At 56.3% G+C, this 20,839-nt stretch overlaps 1 protein-coding gene across 1 annotated transcript; it reads right to left on the bottom strand.

Moving 5' to 3' along the window:
* Positions 1–2,338: 2,338 nt before the first annotated feature.
* Positions 2,339–20,469, bottom strand: MLXIPL (MLX interacting protein like). The gene is made up of 17 exons (XM_008141478.3): positions 20,171–20,469; positions 16,027–16,133; positions 12,080–12,162; positions 11,825–11,914; positions 11,486–11,530; positions 10,734–10,935; positions 10,529–10,609; positions 7,341–7,510; positions 5,551–6,079; positions 5,249–5,316; positions 4,994–5,141; positions 4,728–4,837; positions 4,509–4,628; positions 4,230–4,357; positions 4,026–4,149; positions 3,303–3,432; positions 2,339–3,048 (listed from the first exon to the last, which is right to left on the bottom strand). The coding sequence occupies exons 1-17, from the start codon at positions 20,467–20,469 to the stop codon at positions 2,939–2,941; spliced, it is 2,544 nt and encodes an 847-aa protein (XP_008139700.2). The 3' UTR covers positions 2,339–2,938.
* Positions 20,470–20,839: the final 370 nt, after the last annotated feature.

Here is a 20,839-nt window from a genome sequence, read left to right as displayed (position 1 = left end):
GTGGTTCTTAACCTTGGTTGCATATTGGAAATACCTTAAAAGATGCTGATGTCTAAACCCCATAACCAGAGATTCTGATTTAAGAGCAGCTGTAAGGGACACAGGACATTCATGCAAAGACAAGGTTCTGTTGGGCTGCGGCAGTGACTGTGGAGATGAATGCTTACAAGGTCAACTGGCCAGGCCTCTGTAACAGATACTATAAGGTAGTGGGGTGTGGGGAGGAGCCAGGAAAGACTTTTTGCAGCTTACACAAGTGTCTGAATGGTGGCACCTTTCCTGAGGATGGAGTGCATGGAGAGGACCAGGTTTGAGGGGGAAGACTTGGGGTACAGTCTTAGGAATGATGAGTTCTGTTTTGACCCCTTCAAGGTTAAGGAAGCTGTGGGACATTCAGAGGGAGGGGTCAGGGGGGCAGTTGGATATGTGGTTGTGTAGCTCCGGGGGCCCAGCTCCGAGAGACACAGAGTAGGTCCTCAGGAGAGGGGTGGAGGGGATGGGATTGCCTGGGACTTGCCTTAGTGAGAGGGAACCAAGCCAGGGAAAGGGACTGATGGAGGAGGAGGCTCCCACAGCAGGAAGGCACTGTCAGGAAGGAGGAAGGAGAGCCTGCCAGGAATTCGGGATTCGAAAGGAGAGGGGTTGAAGAAGATGATCTACGGGCCGGGGGGGAAGACAAGAGCACGCAAAGTGGTTGTTGGATTTGGCAATGAAGGAGTCAAGGGACTTGGGTGAAAGAATCAGTCCTGGGGTATGGCTGGGCTGGAAGGTGGGAGGAGGAGCCCAAAGGCGGGCAGCTGGGGGTAAGTGGGAGAGGGAGAGCAAGACAACTCCTTCACCGGATGGTGGCATCTGGAGAAGGACACAGAGTCAAGGGGATGTCTTATGAGAATCTTCCTGGTGGGTTATGAGTGGGTGAAAAGCAGCAGAGCACAAACTGCCAGGATTTTACCTTTCAAAGAGTCACTTCGAGTCGTGGCCTGGAGCAGCAAATAGCACTTTAAGTTTGTGTGCACCTGTCAGTGCACAGTAAAGAGAAGTGTCTAAAGGCAGAGATGTCAGTCTGAGTGGGCACCTCATTAAGCATGCAACCTGGGGCTAGTTAACCTCTCTGTGCCTCAAGTTTTCATCTGTGAAATGGGGATATTATAACTCTTATGTAGTGTTCTTTACCAGGCACTGTTGTGCTTTATATATATTTACTCTTTTTAAAAATTGCTCTGAGGAAGAGATGAGAGAGAGAGAGAGAGAGAGAGAGAGAGAGAGAGAGAGAGGTAGAGATAGAGAAATTTGTTTTTCCAGTTATTTATGCATTCATTGGTTGATTCTTCTATGTGCCCTGACTGGGTATCGAACCTGCAACCTTGGTGTTTTGGGATGACACTCTAATCAACTGAGCTACCTGGTACTCGACCAGGGCTTATATTTACTCTCAAATCCTCACAACAGGCCTGTAGAGGTGGGTATGGTAGGAATTAACTGAGTAGGGATAAAGCCCTGAGAATAGCTTGGCATGCAGTAAACACTGGATAGGTATGCAGTTATTGTTATTGTTATTATTCTATATGAATGAGAAGGGCAAAGCCCATGAAAGACTGTGTTTATTTCCTGCAAATGCCTCCAGAAGTTCTGAGATGTGAGAGGATTCAAACTTGCCAGGCCTGAATGGTCAGCTCCATGAGAGGAGTACAGCAGTGAACAGAATCCCGAGAGCCACGACATCGCTTGCTTCACAGCAGGCCCTCAGGAATGTTCAATGGGTCAATGAAAGGATCAATGAAGTATTGGGGTCTTTTACCCCAACTCCCATCTGAAGTATCAGTTCCTTCTAAGACATCCCAGCCAAGTGGCCATCGGGTCTGCTTGCACATCCTGGGGACGACACTGCTCTCTGCAGCAGCACGTCCTCCTTCTGGATGGTTCTGATGGATGGCCCTGTCACTCCCACTCCTGGATCCCAGCTCTGCCCTCTTCCACCTTGGAAAGTAGTGAGCCTCTATGAACCCTCTCCTGGCCATGGAGGGAGGATTTCCGAGATGAGTGTCATGTCCCGCCTGGTTGACAGCAACAGCCTAAATCCGGCTGCCTTACACTCACCATTGCCCCATGGTGGCCTATTCTCAACTTGGCACTCAGAGGAATCCTGTTCAGAAGAAGTTAATATCAAATCTTGTCCCGCCTCTAGTCAGAGCCCTCCAGCAGTGGCTCTCCAGCTCAGAAGCCACCTCCTACTGCCAACCGACTCTCCATTCCAGAGCAAGATACGCTGACCATCCCTGATAGTTTGTTTTTATTGGTCAAGAATTCTCTACAAAACACACACACACACACACACACACACACACACACACACACACACACACACACGATGCCTGCCTTGGTTTGGCCACCACCCGTGCTGGTGCTCTCCTGGGACCAGAACTTCTAGGCTTCATCCACCCAGGGATGCTATCCTGCAGCGCCCCCAGGTTACCAGTGAAGGAACAGAGAGAACCCCCTTTTCTGCTTCTCTGCTCAGAAACAGAGGCATGTGCTATACCTGTTGGGGAGCAGGTGGGAGTGACAGAGGAATAGCATCTTCCCATTCTCTCCTTCAAGTTCCTTGAGTTGCCAGTTTAGACCCCAAGTATCACAGCTGCTAAGCCTTGGGATCATCATCTGGTTGAACCTTCCTCACCCTCATTTTGCTGACTGGAAAATGGAGATCCAAAGATGGAGTATGAGTCCCCTACGTCACAGTGTAGTCACTGGCAGAGCAGACACTGGAACTCAGTGTTTTCTGACTTCCAGGAGGTGGGAAGAGGCTAGGGGCCTGCTTAACTCTCAGGAAAGGTGACAACCAGGGCCTGGGGCAGGAAGGGAGTGCCAGAAGCTGTGTCTGGAGTCCAAGGAAAGTAGTCCCCAAGGCAGCTGAGTGAATGGCAGGGTCTGGTCAGCACTATAATGGTTTGCCCTCTGTGACTGCCCGTGTGGCTTGCTCAGGTATACAGCCTGGGTCCGTCAGGATACTGGTAGATGTGCTCAGCTGGCGGAGAGAGTTCAGGACAGCTGTGAAAAGAGAAAGACGCCTTCTGTGGTCAGCGCCCTACCCTTGGATGCTGAAGACAACAGGGTAGGGGGAGATGCTGGTTGGCTAGACTGTCTGTAGTGTCTTGGAAGCTGGGGAACCATCCAGAAAGCATGGTGAGATGGCCAAAACCCTAGGCTCTTTTGAAGGCAGGCTGCCCCTGGGGTCTGAGCAGAGTGGAATCCTCTGCCCTGAGGCCTGGACATCCCACTGGGCAGGTAGGTGGCTCACGTACTTGGCCGGAGAGCAGGCAGGGAGCAGTACTGGTCCAGCCAGGCCAACGAGGTCTGACGGAGGCTCTGCAAGCTTGCCGTGGACACCATCCCGTTGAAGGACTCAAACAGAGGTCGGATGAGGATGCTGAACTGGCCCAGGTCAAGGAACAGGCCTGTTGTCCAGCCAGTATCCTCACCCACTTCACATGTAGCCCTGACATCTGGCCCAAACCAGGGGAAAGGCCTGGTGACAGTGAAGCCTTGAACCCCAAGGACCCCCACTGCAGCCGCCCTCTCATTCTGCCAAGGCCTGCCCAGCTAACTGCCTCAGCTCCATCATGGCCCTTCTTCTGGGCTGGACTAACCCACATTCCTAGGATTCCTGCCCTGGCTCAGTCAAGAGCTTGATTAGGTAAGGGGGTAAGCAATTCCATGTCTTGCCTAGGGTCCAGCCGGCTCATGCCACTCAGAGTTTAGATTCTCCCAAACTTCCCTTGGGACTTTCTGTAGGCAGGGCTATGGCCACCCCACCCAGGGGCTCCTCCCTCTGCTCCCAGCCCATCACTGGGCAATCCTGCTGGCCAAGATGCCAAGGCCTGGAAGGAGGGGTTGGAACTGGAGTCTCTTCCCCTGGAAGCAGCTCTGAGACCCTGCCTGCTGAGACCCTGTAAAGCTGAGCTTGCAGCCAGGCACAACCTGGTCTGGCTGCAGCATTCACCTAGCCACTGGCAAAGTGAGGATACTACCCAGAACTTCCAGTTGTGCAGTGTGCGGGCCCGGACATAGTCATCAAACATGTCTCGCATCTGGTCGAAACGCTGGTGTGTGATGGGCACCCCAGTGGCCGGCAGCTGTTGCTGGCATAGGCTGGGGGCATGGAGAGGGTCAGAGGTTGAGATTCAAGTAACTGGCCCCCCTTGCCCCAGCACCTGCAGGTTTCTGCCTACTTAATGGCAGCATTGAGCTCCTCAATCTGGTCCCGTAGCTGCTGGGCCTCCTCCTGCAAGGCCGCCCGCTCCTGCTGCAGCATGGTGATGTACTCGGCCGTCTTCTGCAGTGTCGTTGCTTTGCTCACCTGTGGGCATCACCAGTGTGGGGTCAGGGGCTGGGACCCACTCAGGCACTGGGGAGGCGGGAGGAGGCAACTGGGTATCTGGAGGGTCCTGAGATTTGGTCTTATGTAGGGGGTTCATGAAGAGGGGGTACCAGCCTAGGTTGGGGCTCACCTTGAGGCTGGGCTGGGTGTTCAGCGTGCTCACCAGCCCATGCAGGGTGTCAAATCCCAACTTGATATTGAAGCGCCGCTTCTGCTCCGCAGATATGTGTGTGATGCGCCGGTTTTCAGTCTTGGGGGGGGGGCGGGGCAAAAAGTGGGGTGAGCCTAGGAAGGAGTGTGGGAGGGCGTAGGGTAGCAAAGAGATCTTAGGGTGAGGGGATAGTGCCACCTTGTCTGGACGACCCCGGCTTAGAATGGGCTGAGGCGGAGAGACTCGGACACTCATAGTCCCTGGGCCCGGCATGGAGTTAAGCTCCCCAGACAGCCGCCGCTCACCACCTGTGGCAGAGACAGACAGACCCACAGACAGACCAACACAGGAAAGAAGGTCCCATTGACCTGTCCCTCTTGTCCTGGCCCCAGATATAATCCCCCCTTCTTCCTTCCCCTCCCTCCAACCCCTAGAGTCCTCCAATCCCTGCAACCCCTCTTTACCGCTGGGTGCTGGGGGTGACAGCCGCTCTACTTTGGGGACAATCAAGGGCCTGGGAAGGGCCAGTGTGGCCGGGCCCAGAGGTGGCCGGGGTGGTGTGGGGGCCGGAGTCGGGGGAAGGAAGGTGCAGGGGAATTCAGGGACCGTCTCCTGAAGAGAAGGGTGGAGAGTTGGGGTGAAGCTCTCAGGTAGAGAAGGATGGAGAGTTGGGGTGAAGCTCTGAGGCTCCCCTCCACTCCCAGAGTCTGCCATCTTACCCGGGATTTTGGGGGCCGCAGGAGGGCGTTGGACACAATAGGTGGCTCCAGGGCTTGCTCAGGCTTGGCTGTGTACAAGCAGACTGTGACGGTTCTCTCAGGGTTATCTCCTAAGACCCCATCCCTCCACTCCTAATAGCCCACACCCCTTTCGGGTTCAGGGTTCATGTCCTTAATTCCTCACCACCCTGTCCCCCCAGCTGAGTCTGCCCCTTAACCTTTACCCTCTGAACCCATAGGCTCCCCGCTTCCACATTTGCTTCCCATCTCACACTCTGTCAACCCTGCCCCTTCTATCTTACCTGCTGTGAGGAGCTGTGTGAGGCAGGAATTGTTGCCCCCAGCAATGGCAGGGGCCAAGGTCCGAGGGCTGGGCTTCCGCTCCCTAGGGGATGGGGTAGGGGGCTTGCCTCTGGGCTGCACACCTTGGGACATTGTGAAGTGAGGCCCAAATGGGGGCTCTGGATACCCCGAGGATAGAAGGTCCATGGGGAAGTGGGTGGGGGCAGGGCCTGTGCCAGACTGTGGGGTAGGTGGGAAGGTTGTGGGAGCAGGCAGTGGGGACCCTCCTGACGCAGGAGGAACTGTTGGGAAGGAGAATCTGGGAGAGAAGAGAGGCTCTTCTTGCAGCACAGCAGGGGGTGGAGCCATGGAAGGGAAGAGGGGTAGGGGACAGGGCTCCAGGCCAGGCCCTTTGGCAGGGGCAGGGTACTGGAGGAGGGGTGGGGGTGTGGGACAGGGAGGGAGTTTAGGCTTGGGGTCTTCAGAAAGGTGGAAGTCAGAGCTCAGGAAGACACTGGAGTCCAGGGAGCCAGAGCAGCTTCTCCGAGCCTGGTTGGGGGGACAGACAGAGAGCAGGGGAGAAAGCTGGCCTTTATAGCCTCCCAGGCAGCCTCCTGCCCTGGCTCTGGACCGGGCACTGGGAGAAATAAGAGAAATGATCCCTGCCCTTTAATCCACACAGCAGGGAAATTATAATCTAATGAGGGTAGGGAGTGGAACACATTTATGCATAAATTAGGCATGAGAAAGAGCATCAGTCTTCCTGGCCTTCCATTCATTCACCAACTAATTTATGCATCCATTCTTCCATCCATCCATCCACCTACCTATTTATTCTCTCATCTATGAGCTAGTTCATCTTTTTACCAGCCCACCAGGTACTAACCTATTCACCAATCCATCCAACCATCTACGCTTCCTTCCTTCATCCATCATACATTGACTAGCCACTTATCCACCTACTAGCCCATTCATTGATCCACCAAACTATTCTTTCATCGATGAATTCCTCCATCCATCCAACCAACCACTCACCTACCTATATATACACCAACTCATTTTTAAGTATCTAGCCCCATCTGCAACCCGCCTATCCATTCACCAACAGACCCATCCATCCGTACACTCATTCATTCACTCACTTGCTCAATCATTGGGCAATCATTTACCTAGTGCTGTTCATGTGCTGGAACAGTGGTAGGTATGGAAGATGCAGTGGTGAGCAAGACATAGCTCTTCCAGCAAGGAGCTCACTGTCTATTCCAGGAGAGAGACCCCTCACTAATAACTACAACAGTGTCTGAAAAGTCTCATGATGGAGGAGGGAAAGGCATCTAACCAAGCAGCAGGGAGACAACATCCGAATTGGGTCTGGGAGTTCTTGAGCCCAAATGGTAGTCACTGTTTCCTAGACACACATGTCCAGTTTTCGGCCTCCAGGCATGCGTTTGAGCTTCTCCTCCCATCTGACGTGCCCTCTACTGGTCTCTTCTGTCCATACCTGAACTGGACACTAAGGCCCCGAACTCCCCGCCCTCCTGGAAACCTTCCATGGCACCCCGGCCCGTGGTGGTGCCTGCTCCATGCTCCTCCTGCCCTCGGCCTGACTCCCCGCAGCCATCTTGTCAGTTCTGCTTCATGAGGAGCTTTCCTCTCCAGCTGAACGGCACCCTCCCAGGATCGTTCTCCCCTCCAGTCTCACCCAGTGGACCAAACAAGCACAGGACTGGGCCCTCAGAAAGTACCCAGAATACCTCCTGGACGTGGGCAGGCGAGCTAGGTAGGGCTGGGCGGGGTGGGTTGAACTCACCTGCTGGTGGTTATGCCCTGAGAGGTGGGTCATGCCCGAGGAGGCAGGGGGCACCTCTGAGCCCAGGATCCCACTGCTGAAAAGGGAGTCAGCCATGGGACTGAAGCTGGGGGGCTCCAGGAAGTTTGAAGGCGTGGCTGTCTGAGGGGGGCGGTAGTTGGTGAAGAAATCTGTAATTCAGACACACAGGGTGGCAGCAGTTAGGGCTAAGGCCGTGGCAGCTGGAAGCTGTGGGAGGAGAGCGGGCCTCGTGCCCTGTCCCCAGGCTGGGCTGGGACAGGGGGGAAGGGGGGGCTTCCACAGGAGATTGTGAAACTGGGAGAGTTTCTGTCTCACTCAGGGGAAGCAGCAACATGGGCCCGGGTGGGATGGGCCTGAGTGGGAGACAGCAGGGGACTGTGCAGGGTTGTGAGCAGGACCTCGGAAATAGCCCTCCAACAAAGCACCACACTTGGCTCATGAGGCCCCCCCTTCCCATCCCCAGGGCTGGGCCTCCCTTTGTCTGCTCCCGTTACCAGCCCTGCTGGGGAACTTGAAGTGGGGGAGGGTAACAGAGTGTGTCAGAGAGGGGAAGGGGCGAGGTCCAAGGGAGGAGCCCCAGAGTGACTCAAGTTCAAGAGGTGAGTTAGGGGTAAGAGGGGTCAGGAGGTCAGTGTGTCTGGGACAAGGTTTGCTGGAAGGTCAACAAATGGGACCTCAATAGTAGAATCCAGGAGTTGGGTGAAGGAGCTAAGGGGGTGATAGCAGGGGTCAGAGGATGGGCTCAGAGAGGGGGCTGGAGTGAGGGGTTCTGGAAAGCCAAGAAGAACTGGGGGTGGGGGGCAGTCAGATTGTTTGAGGTGCGGATTGTGTAAGCCCCAGGCTATTCTGGTTTTGGGAAGCAGCTGCCTGTGGCCTAACCACATCCCGGGCATGGGTGCCGCCTGCCCACCCGCTCCCTTCCGGGCACCTTTCTCTGACCCTGGTCAGCTTTCAGTCTGCACCAGCTTTCAAGGCCTCCTTGTCTGGTCAGACCCGACCCCACTGACCTTGGGTGGGCCCCAGCCCCCCAGCCAAGGGAGCTAGTAAGGCCTCTCCCCCGAAGGCCCCCTTAAAGGAGACCCAGGAATGAGACAGAGAAGACCACACCAAATCTTGAGCCTGTTGGGGGTCAAACCTGTGTGCACATCTCTTGTGACTCTGGGACTCACATGTGACAGGGCAGCTGGCTCCGCAAATCAGTGCATGGTCTCAGGCAGCATCTGTCTCCCTCCCTGTCTGTCCCACTGTCTGTAGCTGTAAGTCTGTGTGTACCTGCCCTGATGTAAGGTGCTTGGTGTGTGCATATCTGCCCTGTGCCCATGTCTGTGTGTGTGTGTGTGTGTGTGTGTGTGTGTGTGTGTGTGTGTGTTTTCTTGGCCACACAGTCATAAGAGATATTCTTACTGTCCTGCTGCCTCCTTTCAATGAACGACTGGGTGGCAGAGGGTGAGCAATCACTGGTCCTCCATTCCCCAGCCCCCAGGGCCCATAGGTCTTCTCACTACACCCCTCGAAGCCTGGGCTCTAGAACCAGCCTTGACCTGGGCCTGGCCCCAGGATGCTGAGGGCCACAGAGCAGTCCCTGCGCCATATGCTGTTGCTGTCTCCACAGGGCTTGGCAGGCCTCATGGAGCTGCGAGCCCAACTCATCACTGAGTCACCACTACCCCCTTATCTGAGATTGTGGGCCTGTCCCCACCCAGCCTCGAGAGAAGCTGCTTGCTAGCCCTAGCCACCCACTGAGTCCCTCCCTAGCCTTGGTTCCCTCCACTGACCTACCATCCTCTCTCCGAACCCCTCTCTCATCCAAGCACCCTTTCCTTCTCTGAGCACCCCTCACCAAGCCCCTTACCCTCACTGAACCCGCCCCTCACCAGCCCCCTCATGGGTTTCCTTTCCAGGGAGGAGCTCTTGGAGACAATCACAGCGCAGCCACGGTAACCCCAGTGCTCCTTGCCTTCCAAGCGCACAGAGCACTAGAGGGGGCCACATAGCCACCTCTTCTGCATGACATCCCTTACCATAGGCTACCCATACTTGCTCTCCTGCCCCCCCCCCCCCCCAGTAGCCACCCTAGGCTGAGAGAAGTCATTTCCCGGCCCCAGGTTTTGCCCAGATCCCAGGGTGGGGGCAGTTGAGCTCCTACCTGTGGCAGGGGTCTGTGTGCCCAGACAGGGCGGCTGCCCTCCCAGGCTGGTCTGCTCCCAGGGCACTGCCATCAACACTTCTGCCCCCTCAGCCCCCACCCCTGTCCAGAGCTGAGGCAGGGGTGGGGGTGGTTCCTCATTCCCTAGTCCCCGCCCTATAGGCCTCCACCTCTTGACTGATAGGCCCGGGACCCTGTGGGGAAGGATTGGAGGGGGTCACCGAAGCTAAGTCTTTATCCCAGGAGTGCCCTTTCTGCCCCCCTAGGCCTTGGCTGAGACCCGATGTCTACCTGATCACTAAATGGCTATGAAGGCCCCTAAATGTCTGAATATCAGGGTCAGTCCCCAGGATCTACAGCTAAGTGAAGAGAAGCAATGTGAGGAAGAGTCTATTGTGCGTGCTTATTTTATATAGACATGAGCATCTCTGGAAGAACATACTCTTGTGACCTGGTGGCCCTGGGGGTCAGAGGGGGGTCAGGGAAACATACAACTTAAAAAAAAAAAATGCTTTACCAGATATAATTCCTGAAATTTTCTTCAAAATAACATAGGAGGAGAGAAGTGGGTGAGGTCTAGATAAAATAAGACTGACCAAGGTTTGATAAATGTTGAAATCAGTGATAGTTACATGAGGATTTATTGAACTCTCTGTTTGTGTGTTTGAAATGTTCTTTAATAAATAGGTTTTTTTAATGAATTATGTAAATAAATAGATTCAAACAAATCACAGTCCCTCTCTCCCCTGAGAGAGTGCCAGCATCCACTGCTTTCCTGGCAGCTCCCAGAGTCTGAAGCTTCAATGACCCTGGTCCCCTGATCCCTACCGAGGTCTGGCCCTGCTCTCACCTAAGGCCACACCAGCTTCACCCCACGGCCAGACAAAGGGACACCAGGAAAATCCCTCAGAAGTCACTCGGACCATCTGCCCTCCCAGAGGGGCATAGAACTGGCCTGAAGTCAACCTGGGGCTCTCCTGCTGACCCTGCCCTTCCACTCCAGGGGAGGGGCGTGCCCCACCTGAGGTCTCCATAAAGTCATCCAGGCTGGGCTGCAGAGGTGTCAGTTCCGGCTGGATCATGTCAGCATTGCCAACGTAGGCTGCAGGGGGCAGTGGTGATGTCAGGAGCAGCAGGAAGGGTGGAATGGGGACAGCTGTCCCCGGCCACCCTCCCTTGGCTGCCTGGATTCTCACAGGCCTCCTTTCCTGGGTACAGGCCCTCACCGTCCTCGGGGGGCAGCTGCAGGGATGTGGGGCTGGGCTGAGTCATGGTGAAGAGCGTGTCAGAGATGTCGGACAAAAAGCAATCGAGGTCCAGAAGCTGCCGCCCACCGGGGTCCTCCTCTGGGGCCCCCAGCAGCACAGGCACCACGCTGGAGAAGAGCTGCTCGCACCATCGCTCTGGTGGCTGCCATCCCCCTTCCACCTAGGGAGACAAAGCCAGCAGTAGCAGCCTGAGGGCTCCACTGCTCCTGCTCCTCCCTAGACTGGGGACACAGGGGTCTCCCACTTCCCCCGGCCCTTCCCTATCACCCCCTGCCTGGGGGATGAAGTCGTCAGCCAGCCAGACGGCCTCCCTTTGCACAGTCCTCACCTCTCCCTGGTGGACCCAGTTTACTGCCTGGAAGACGAGGGTCACCCCATCGGCCTCTAACAACTGCCCATAGGAGCTAGATCGGGAGATAAGGGTGCCGCCTCCTGCCTCCTATACTTGTTCCCGCCAGGGATCACAGGGTAGTTTTTAGGACCCTTTATTCCCCCATGCCTCCCCACCACTTGCTCAGTCAACCAGAGCCTTAGGGTTTTCCCACCACTGCTGCCAGGTGAGAAGGGCTCAATTCATCAGCCAGAGGACAGAGGCCATGCCTTATGTTTAGGGTCTTCCCTCATGTTCCACCCTCCCACCTCCCCCCTTCGCCACTGCCTTGCCCACCCAGAGGGACTCTGTAAATTCTCCGGGTCCAGGGAACACCCACCTGCTTTGGGGCCAGGAGGTCCCCTTCCCTGCTGGACTTTCGGAGCTGCAGGGACACACAGACGTGGACACTGGATTTCTTGCCCCTCCTCCATCACGCCCAGCCAAGGCCTCCTCTACTCAGAAGCTCCACCAAATCAAAGGGACCCCCACTTCCCTTCAGGAGCTCCTCCTCCCGGGGAAGTAAGGAGACTGCGAGAAGATCCTATGGCCACACGGTGGCGCTGTCAGCCTGGGTCTTAACGGAGGGCGGGAGCTCCTCCTTGGGCTCTTCCCAGAGCAGCAGTGGCCAGCACCGGCAGGGGAAAAGTCTGGCGCTTCCCCCGGGGTCCCCACTGACCCGTTTCTTGTAGTAGATGCGCCACTTGTGGTACTCGCGCATCACCACCTCGATGCGCCGCTTCCAGTAATTTCCTTCCAGGACAACAGCCTGGGGAAGACCGGGAGGGGGCTCAGAGCGAGGGGTAGCACTGATTTCACCCCTCGCCCAATCCCCTTGTGCCGGCCCCTCCCGCCCAGTGCAGGGAGGGATCCGAGGGAGGGCCCGGGTTTGGTGAGGAGGCAGGTGGGCGGTGGTCCCCTTAGTCTCACCTACCTCCGGTTTCCGATGCGCGTCAGCCTCAGGCCCCTGCAGGGGGGTCACAAAGCCACAAACGGGGCTCTTCCTCCTCTCCACATCTAAAGAAGGGGGCCAGCCAGGTCAGGGGTGCTCAGCTCCCTTATCTTTCACCCCCAGAGGACTGGGACTCAGGTGCCACCCTTAGGAAGGCTGCCTTGCCTTCGATGTTCAGATTCAGTGTCACCTCCTCTAGGGAGCCTTCCTGCCTTCTTCTCTAGCACGACCTCATCTCCCTCTTCTGTGCAACCCTCTGAAACTAACCCAACCCAGTCGGTGTGAAAGCAATGCTTGTTGAATGGGATTGGGGCCACAGGGAGTGAGCTGCCTCTAGAACATCCTGGTCAGATTGGCCTCTAGAACATCCTGGTCAGATTGGCAGGCCAAGGGCCCCGAGCCCTTGGCCCTTGCCTCGGGCTCCTTGGCACTGCCCAATGTGATCTCAGAGAACCACCCCTTGTCCACTTCAGGCCACCTACCCAAGCCCCCTTTTCACCTCCTCCACTCCCTTCCCTGTCTCCAGTGCTGATCTCTCTCATGCCCTTTTCTTTTTGCCTCTAAACACATTCCAGGTTCTCCTTTACCTCCCAAACTTTTCCTTCCCTAAGGTACCCAACAAGCTAACCCTTTTGCTTTCCTTCAAACTCTAGAACAAGCATGTCACTTGCCACCTTCACTTGTGTACCTCCCAGTCCCATCTTCACCTCTGTTCTCAGCATCTGCCCCCAAGGCCACCTCCCAATCACGCTCATCCTGCCCCTTTCCAGCTTCAGACCCATTCCCCAGTTGCTAGGGACCCTACCCTAGGATGTCCCAAAACGTGTCACTCTCAGATGTCTGGGACATTCCCTCTCCAGCCCGTGCCTCCTCTGGACTGCCAGCACTGACTCCCAGTTCCTGTTTAATCCGTGGACTAGCCATCTCAATCCCGAGGATGTGTGACATTGCTTCCAGTGTTCCCTCCCCCCTCCCGTACTCTCACTGTAACCCGCTGGTCTGTTGTCATTTCTCACCTAGACCTCTCTGACTCCAGTCTCACACTCTCTAGCCCACTTCCTGCTGCGGCCAGGTCAATTCTTCCTAAAGCGCAGTTCAGGCCTGAACCCCTCCAGGGCTCCCTAAACCTCCATGATGAAGTCCACACCCCTGAGTGGCTTCCAAGCCCTCCAGGTCTAGTTCCACTGCTTTTCCTGCCTTCCTGTCTCCTTAATGCCCCACCTGGAAGCCAAGCAGCTCCTGCCCTCACAGACTACCCTCTGGTTTTATTCTACATGGAAAGCCCCTCCCTTGATTGCCCAGAGCAGCTCCTCTTCCAGAAAACCTCCCCTCCTCTGAACCACCCTGGTGATGCCTGCCTCCATCTTCACCTGCCTCAGCCATTTCTCTGAATGCTGGCCTCCCCGCTGGAAGTGCAAGCAGGAGTTGTGCCCTTTAGCCCAGAATCCCTGCATCTGACACAGAGGTTGGCACACAGAAGGACTTCGAAACCCTGAGCAGTGACTTTTCCTAATATTCTTGACACAAAGGACTTCAGGGGTGTCTGTGGGGGCCCGTCCTGCCGAAGCCCTGAGTGAAGTTCCTCTGGGACAATTGACACAGAGGAGGGGGATCACCTGAACATGACATTTCTTGGGACCGTCAACAAAGTTCTGACTTAAAGGACGTTCTCCAATATGATCCCTATGAGATTGAGGAGGATTGCTGAGCCTGCTTGGACAGAAGACAAAAGGAAAGCCCTTAAGTATGTGGACTCCAGGGGTATAAGGGTCTCAAAAAGCACCTGTCCCTGGCTTTCCAGATGAGGAAATGAGCAGTAGAAAAGAGTAAGTTTGCCCAGGGCCCCCAGGGAGTCAGGGCTGAGCAGGCCCGGTCTACTCTCTCCTCCCCCACCCAGGGACACTGTGCTCTGGACAAAAGGGCAGTGACCTGGAGGTGGGGCAGGCTTTATTTAACAATGAGAAATTCATCCATTCATGCAGCAACCTAGCCCCTGCACCTATGCTGGGATACTAGCTGGGTCAGAATCCAGGGATGACTCAGGGTGCTCACAGCTTGGTGGTCGAGATGAGGAAAGCACACACATAGCATGAGCTAATGCCAGGTGGAGATTCTGCCCATGAAAGGGGCACAGTGCTCTGGGAGTTCAGAGGAAACCGAGATGAGTTTGGGGAAAAGAAGGGGTTCTGGAGGCCAGGAGCCTGCAGAGGGGTGTGGCAGGTGCCTGGGGGATGAGCCAGGCAGCCCTCCAGCAGTCATTTCCCCCCTCTCCGTTTTCTGAAGCCCACCTCCACGTCTTCGGTGCTCAGGGAGGAGGAGGAGCCCTGACACTTGTTCTCTGCCTGTCTATGCTCTTGCTGTTATCACAACAATAGAGATAGACCCCAGGGTTTGCTCTCAGGGAGCCCTTGTGTGTGACTGCCTGGTGCTGAGATGTGATCACATTGAAAACTCACAGCAGACCTCAGCAGTAAGACCTAATATCATGCCTACCTTACAGATGAGCAAGCTTCGGTTAGGGGAGGCTGGGGACTTTGCAAAGTTCACATAGCGGGGCATACTAGAACTTGTCAAACCCACCTTTGTATGACTCAGAACTTGGGGTCCTTCTAACAACTTGTACAACAGCTGGAGACCACAGTCTGTCTGGGTGAGGACCCCGGGTTTGCACCCCATCCAGCTTTGTAGAAAAGGGGAGACAGACAGTGATACTGATTCCCCTGGTCTATCAGCTCCCTGGTTTGGTCAGGCCCATTCTCAGGTGAGGACTGGAAGCCAGTCAGCAGGATTCAATAAAAGGAGCACTGGGCTCGGAGTTGGAGAGCCCTGGACTTCCCAGCTACAGCTCTGCTCCTTTTATGCTCCGTGGCCCTGAACAAGTCACTTGCATTTTGGGCCTCACGTGCTCATGTATAACATGGGGGTAATAATACCTATCTCTCAGGGATGCTAGGAAACCTCAAATAAGGTGATTTAGGGAAGTGCTGGGCACACAGATGAATAATAACCAAAACACACACTCTCTCTATTTAGGTGGAATCTCGTGGGGCCAGTATAGAGAATACTGGTTCCTCCTGGGCTGTGTGTTCCCAGCTCAGCACAGCCTTTGGTCCTGCAGCAGGACCTAACTAAGCTGGACAAGGTCCCAACACGGGGCCAACTAGTCTGATATTTCTCAGCCTCTGCTGTCCTGCCAGGGGGAAGGAGAAGCGGTCTTATATCCCCAAATGGATGACTGTGATCTCAAGGGTTCAACTATCATTTACTGAGCACTTTGTGCCAGGCTTGTTCATACCCGTTATCCCCACACCAACCATGAAAAGTAGGGCTATTGGCCTCATTTTATAAATGAGGAAATAGGTTCAGAGAGCTTAGACAACTTGCCTGCAGTCACACAGCCAGCAAGTGACAGGAACAGGGTGGGAAACCAGCTCTGAGTAATTCTGGAGTCCTTCGACTCTACCACGTGGCCTCTCTGGGCCCTGTCCCCCCAAATCTCCATGGGGTCACTTGGTGGGAGCTCAGTAAGGACTTTAACGAAAGGCTGGAAGAGACCCATGCAGGATCCTTTGCAAAGTGATGGAATTGGCCCAGACAGTGTCTAACACTTCTTTCTAACCTGGCATTTGAAGCACCTGACTACACTACTGGGATGCAGAATGAGTCTTGAACGGTTTCCCAAATCTCAGGCCAACTTAGGACTTCCAAGGGGTGACTTCTGTTGTGCCCAACTCTACAATGGAGAGCACCCTTAGGATGCCAGGGTCATTCCCCAAGACTCTCTGGGGGTCAGAAGCTGTTCAGGGGTGCTTGTGCTGATACTCCCAAAACACTCTGTTGGTGCAAGCTGGGATTCCCGGGTAGCCATTTCCCACCCCCCACCCCCTCCCACAGCCCTTGGGCTGGGAAGGCCCATGGTACCCACTCACACTGGATATACCAGGCTCTCCAGATGGCGTTGTTGAGGCGGATCTTGTCTCGGCAGAGCAGCTTGAGACCTTTGAAATTCTTCCACTTGGGAGACACCAGCTTACCACTGTCAGAGGGAGAGGGCTGGGTTAGGGCTGAGGGTGGGGAAAGGGGCTTCTGCAGAGGCTGGCTGTACACAAGCACTAGGCACTCACCTATGGTGGGCAATCTGAGGGACCCTCTCAAACCCTGCCCCTCACTGTAACCTGCCTGAAATTCCTACCTTGAAAGTCAGGCTTTAAAGTACCCTCTCAGCCCCAGCCGGTTTGGATCAGAGGATAGAGCATAGGCCCACGGACTGAAGGGTCCCAGGTTCAATGCTGGTCAAGGGCACTTACCTCGATCCCTGGCCTTGGGGTGTGTGAGGGAGGCAACCGATTGATGTGTCTCTCTCACATCAATGTTTCTCTGTTTCTCCTCCTCCTTTCCACTCTAAAAATCAATGGAAAAATATCCCCAGGTGAAGATTAACAAAAAAAGTAATAAAATACCCTCCCAGGTCCCCACTAGGGGACCTTGTGTTCTTTGTGAGATCTGCTTGTTAATCTACTACCAGAACCAGAGCCAGGACTGGAGCCTGTTTATCAGCTTAATCTTCATAATACTACCCAGTGGCCTTACAAGCAGCTGTCTTGTAGGCCAGCTAGATACAGTTGTTACTGAAGGAAACTGAGGATCAGGAAGGGAGAGGGACATACCCAAGATCACGTGGCAGAGACTCACCCAGGCCTGTGGCTTTTTTTTTTTCCAGTCTTGCTGGCTCCCTAGGTCAAGAGGATGGGTAAGGTTTGTCTGGCAAGGAGAGGAAGCCTCTTCACCAGAGGTGGCCTCCAAGCAGCCAGCCACTGCCTTTTCATTGCCCTTCTGGTATCTGCCCAGCCCCAAATCCTAGAATGGCAATCTGGACTAAGCTGGAAGGTATGCCCCTCCTCAGGGGTGTGCCCAAGACAATACCATTCAGATCCAAAGGAAGGCATCTAGGATGATGGAGTGGTGAGCAGCGGGGAGGCAGCATCCTGACCCTAAACTGAACCCTAGCAGTCAATTAGATTCATGAGATGAAAAGGCTCTTCACAGATGAGGAGCTTGCCTCTCAGGGTCCTCTGGGCACAGGCCAAGTTTGCCACCTCCAGGGAGCTGACCTAGGAGGTCAAGATGTTCAGGGTCTTAGACCCCTGCTCGTCCCTGCCTCCTCATGGTCCACAAGCCAGGGTTGTATACCAGTCCCTTCTGGCCCACCTTATCCAACCCTTTTTCACATAGAAGGCTGAGGCCTCAAGGCTTAGTCTTAGTCTTTCAGAACACCAGGCCTGCTCTGTGGAGGGGCCTCGCTCTAATCCAGGGGGTAAGGGACAGGTAGGTGGCAGTCTGACTCCTATAACCCCTTGGGTGCACAGGTCGCTGGGTCTCCTCTCCTCTTTGGTCTCCAAGCTCCTGTGTTTGCTTTGGAATAGGGAGAGCGGTGGACTGCCACCCTAGGGCACATCAGGCCTCATTACCCAAATAGAGTACATAACCCAAGCGCACAGGCCCGCTGGCTGGCCCCCTCCCTCCTAAGTTAGACAAACACCATCTGTCTGGAGAAATGGGAGAGTACTCAGACACATCTTGGGCCAGCTTCTTTTGTGGCAACTGGGGGGCTGTGGGGGGGGCTCCTGAGTTTATTGCCCCTGCCTGTATCCCAGCAACCTCCCAGCCCACTCTGGTCACCCAGTGCCCCACCTCTGGCCTGCCTGCCTTTCCTCTTTCTGAGGTTATAGTGTTGTGGCCAGGTAACACTAGAGGAGATGAGACAGTGACAAAATCTAAGCCCAGGAGGAAAGTCTGTGCTGAACTTGTTGGCTCTGGGGTGGGGGGTGGGGGGTGGGGGGCAACCTGGAGCAAAAAGCCTGAAGCCAGGGTTCAAGGACTTCTTATGACCAGAAGAAAATCTGGAAATCTTGGGGATGGGGAACAGAACTCCTAGTTCAGTTCCCCCTACTCCCACACATGGTCTCCCAGACAGGGTCCTGCTTGCTCCCCCATGTCCCTGAGGCCATTCTTTCCATGGTTCTGACCATGAACAAAGTGTATGCTTGGGACTTCCAGAACCTGCCTCCCTGGAGTTTCCACCCAAAGAACCATGGAACAAGGGGTTCCTCCTAGAAAAGTCCTTTCTCCGCCCACCCTGCCCTTCTGAGGGTGAAAGCTAGCCAGGCTTCCACAGGCTCTCCTCTGGGTCAAGCTGGCCAGTTCCTCCCAACACCTCTGGACCCATTGCCTTGCTGTCACTTCCCATCTTCCCATCCACTCACTCTCTTGGGACACCATAGACTTTAGGACCTAGAGATTGCTTCCCCAGTTCTCTCCCTCCAGGGAGCCCCAATAATTAGGAGTCTAAAGGGCTAAAACACAATCCCAATCGGAGCCTCAGTTTTTCTCTCTACCAAATGGGGGAACCCAAAGGCTCCACTTCCATCCCTGGAGCATAAGGCCAACCAGGGCAGCCTGAGGGAGGGAATCTTCTGGTTGTTTAGGGAGGAAGCACAGCTCTCTCCATCCCAGCTGCCCCAGACTGGAGTCACACCAGCTTTCAGTCAGCCTCTCAGTGGGGGCAGTTCTTGGAATGTGCTCTGCTCCCTACCTTTTTTTTTTTTTTTTTCTGCTCCCTACCTTGCCACCTCCTCTGAACCTCCCCTTTTGGTCACCCATGGTCTGGGGTTAGGGGTGGGTGCTAGCCAGCCCAGATAGAGAGGTGTGTGTAATATAACCTGGGAAGCTGAAGTTAAGAATGGGTGAGAAATTGGGGGGGGGGGGGACCCTGAGGGAGCCTGGGGAGGAGGGGTGCCCGCACCTGGTGTACTAGGACCTTAGATGGCCTGCTCAGGCGGTGTGTGATATGAGGGTGGGAGTGGGGGGTTGGGGGGAGGGATGGGAATTTGAACTTTCCACATTGGTCTGGCGCCTGAGACGGTCAGGTTGCAACATGACCCGGGCCCGGGGCCAGAGCTTGAGGGCCAAGGTTACAACGCCTCCAGCCAATGGGGTCGCGGCTGCGAGGCAGCTGTTGGGAGTGGGCAACACTCCCCCGCAGTTCCCACCCCAGCTCCGGCTCCGGGTCAGAGCAGCCAGTGCCCATCAGTAGACAACAGTTCTCTGAAGGGGAGGAGTGTCTCGGAGGAAGCGGAATCTTTGCAGAGAAAAGATCAAAGCCGGCCGACCGCCCGCCCCTCCTTTATCCCGTACGGTTTTGGGTTGATAATTTATCCTGGCCTCTCAGCTCCCGGGAACTTTGCTCCAGGGCACTGGACCGGGACCCGGGTTCGCGCCCTCCCCTGGGACACAGGCTTGGAGTTGGAGCTGGGCGGCCGGCGCGCTCCGAAAAGCGCCAAGCAGGGGTCCTAGGCAGGACTAGGCGCTCAGCCTCTCAGAGACCGGGTAGGCGAGCCCAGGCCTCCCGGCATCAGCCCCTCCGGCTCGCAGCACCCCCTGCCCGGCGACAGCGGGGAACCTTTGCGAGCGGCGCCCCCTTGGGTCCGCCTGGGGCACCCTCTCCAGCCACCCTCGACCAGGCAGATCAAAAACAGGTGCCCCAGCAATGAGGGTGGGGGCTGTGCAGGACGAGAGACTGGGTTTCAATCGACAATTGGCTATGAATTGGGACAACCACGGACGCCAGGCGTACGGCGAGGGCGCAGGAACGGAGTGGGTGTGGGCCGGGGTGCCAGGGAGGCCGCGTGGAGTGGCCCCCGGGTGGAGGGTGGGAGTGGCAGGATGGCCTAGGATCCCAGGAGCGCGAGGGATTCTCTGGCATTTCTTTGGGGGCAGAGGAGTGGGGATGGGGAGGGGGCCCCGCGGTGGGCCGACGGAGGTGGAGGTCTGCGCCCTGCGCAGAGCGATGGGCGTGAGGATGGGAGCCGGAAGGCACGCAGGCCCGACGGAGATCAGCAGGGGGGGCCAGGGTCAGAGGACGCTCGGGGGCGGAGGGAGAGGGTGTCCAGGATGTGGCCGGAGTCTCCGAGAGCAGTCGGGGACCAGGGCTCGGGACCGGGTCGGGTGTCCGGGGCCTCGGCGTGCGGTCCCGCCTGGAGGGCCGAGGCCGTCGGGTCCCGGAGCCGCCCTCACCTGTAGGCCAGGCTCATGCACTCGAAGAGGCGGGTGAGTGTGGGGTCGATGCTGCGCGGCCCGAAGTCGGCGAGCCCCACGGGCCCCTCCTGGTCCCGCCGCCGGGTCAGCGAGTCGCTGTGCGGCGACGACACCATGAAGTGACCGCTGTGGATGACCTGCGAGCGCAGCCGCCCGCCCGCGCTGCGGCGGGTGCTCGGGTCCTCCGAGTCTGTGTCTGAGTCCGAGTCCGCGCCGGGGACACCCCGTGGGCCCTGCAAACCCGCGGCCAGACCTGCCAGCGCCCCGGCCGTGGCCATGGCGGCGGTCGCCTCGCCTGGGCTCGCTGGAGCCGCCGGCCGGGCTGCGGGGGCAGCCGGCCCTCATTAGCATCGCCCTGCCCCCGGGTCCCAGTAGGTCGCTCCGCGGGGCGGGGCCGCAGGGCTCCCCGCGCCAGAGCGGACCGACCGGGCGGGGCTTCAATGAATGTAAAACACCACGTAGATGCGGGCTGCGGAGCTCCCGTGTCCACAGTTTGGAACAGGAGGAGGGCCCTGTCTTCCCAAATGCCTTTCCTTCAGCTGTGACCATGTAGAGTCTTGGCAGAACCGCCCCTACTGCACCCAAAATGGGTTTCCGGATTTGATTATCAGTCATGCACTCCTGATCCTGAAAGCACCTCAGCGCCTG

Source organism: Eptesicus fuscus, chromosome 4, assembly GCF_027574615.1.
Source record: "Eptesicus fuscus isolate TK198812 chromosome 4, DD_ASM_mEF_20220401, whole genome shotgun sequence".
In the NCBI taxonomy this organism is placed as follows: domain Eukaryota; kingdom Metazoa; phylum Chordata; class Mammalia; order Chiroptera; family Vespertilionidae; genus Eptesicus; species Eptesicus fuscus.
Note: the sequence above shows the minus strand (reverse complement) of the source record. Positions and strands in the feature narration are given on the sequence as shown.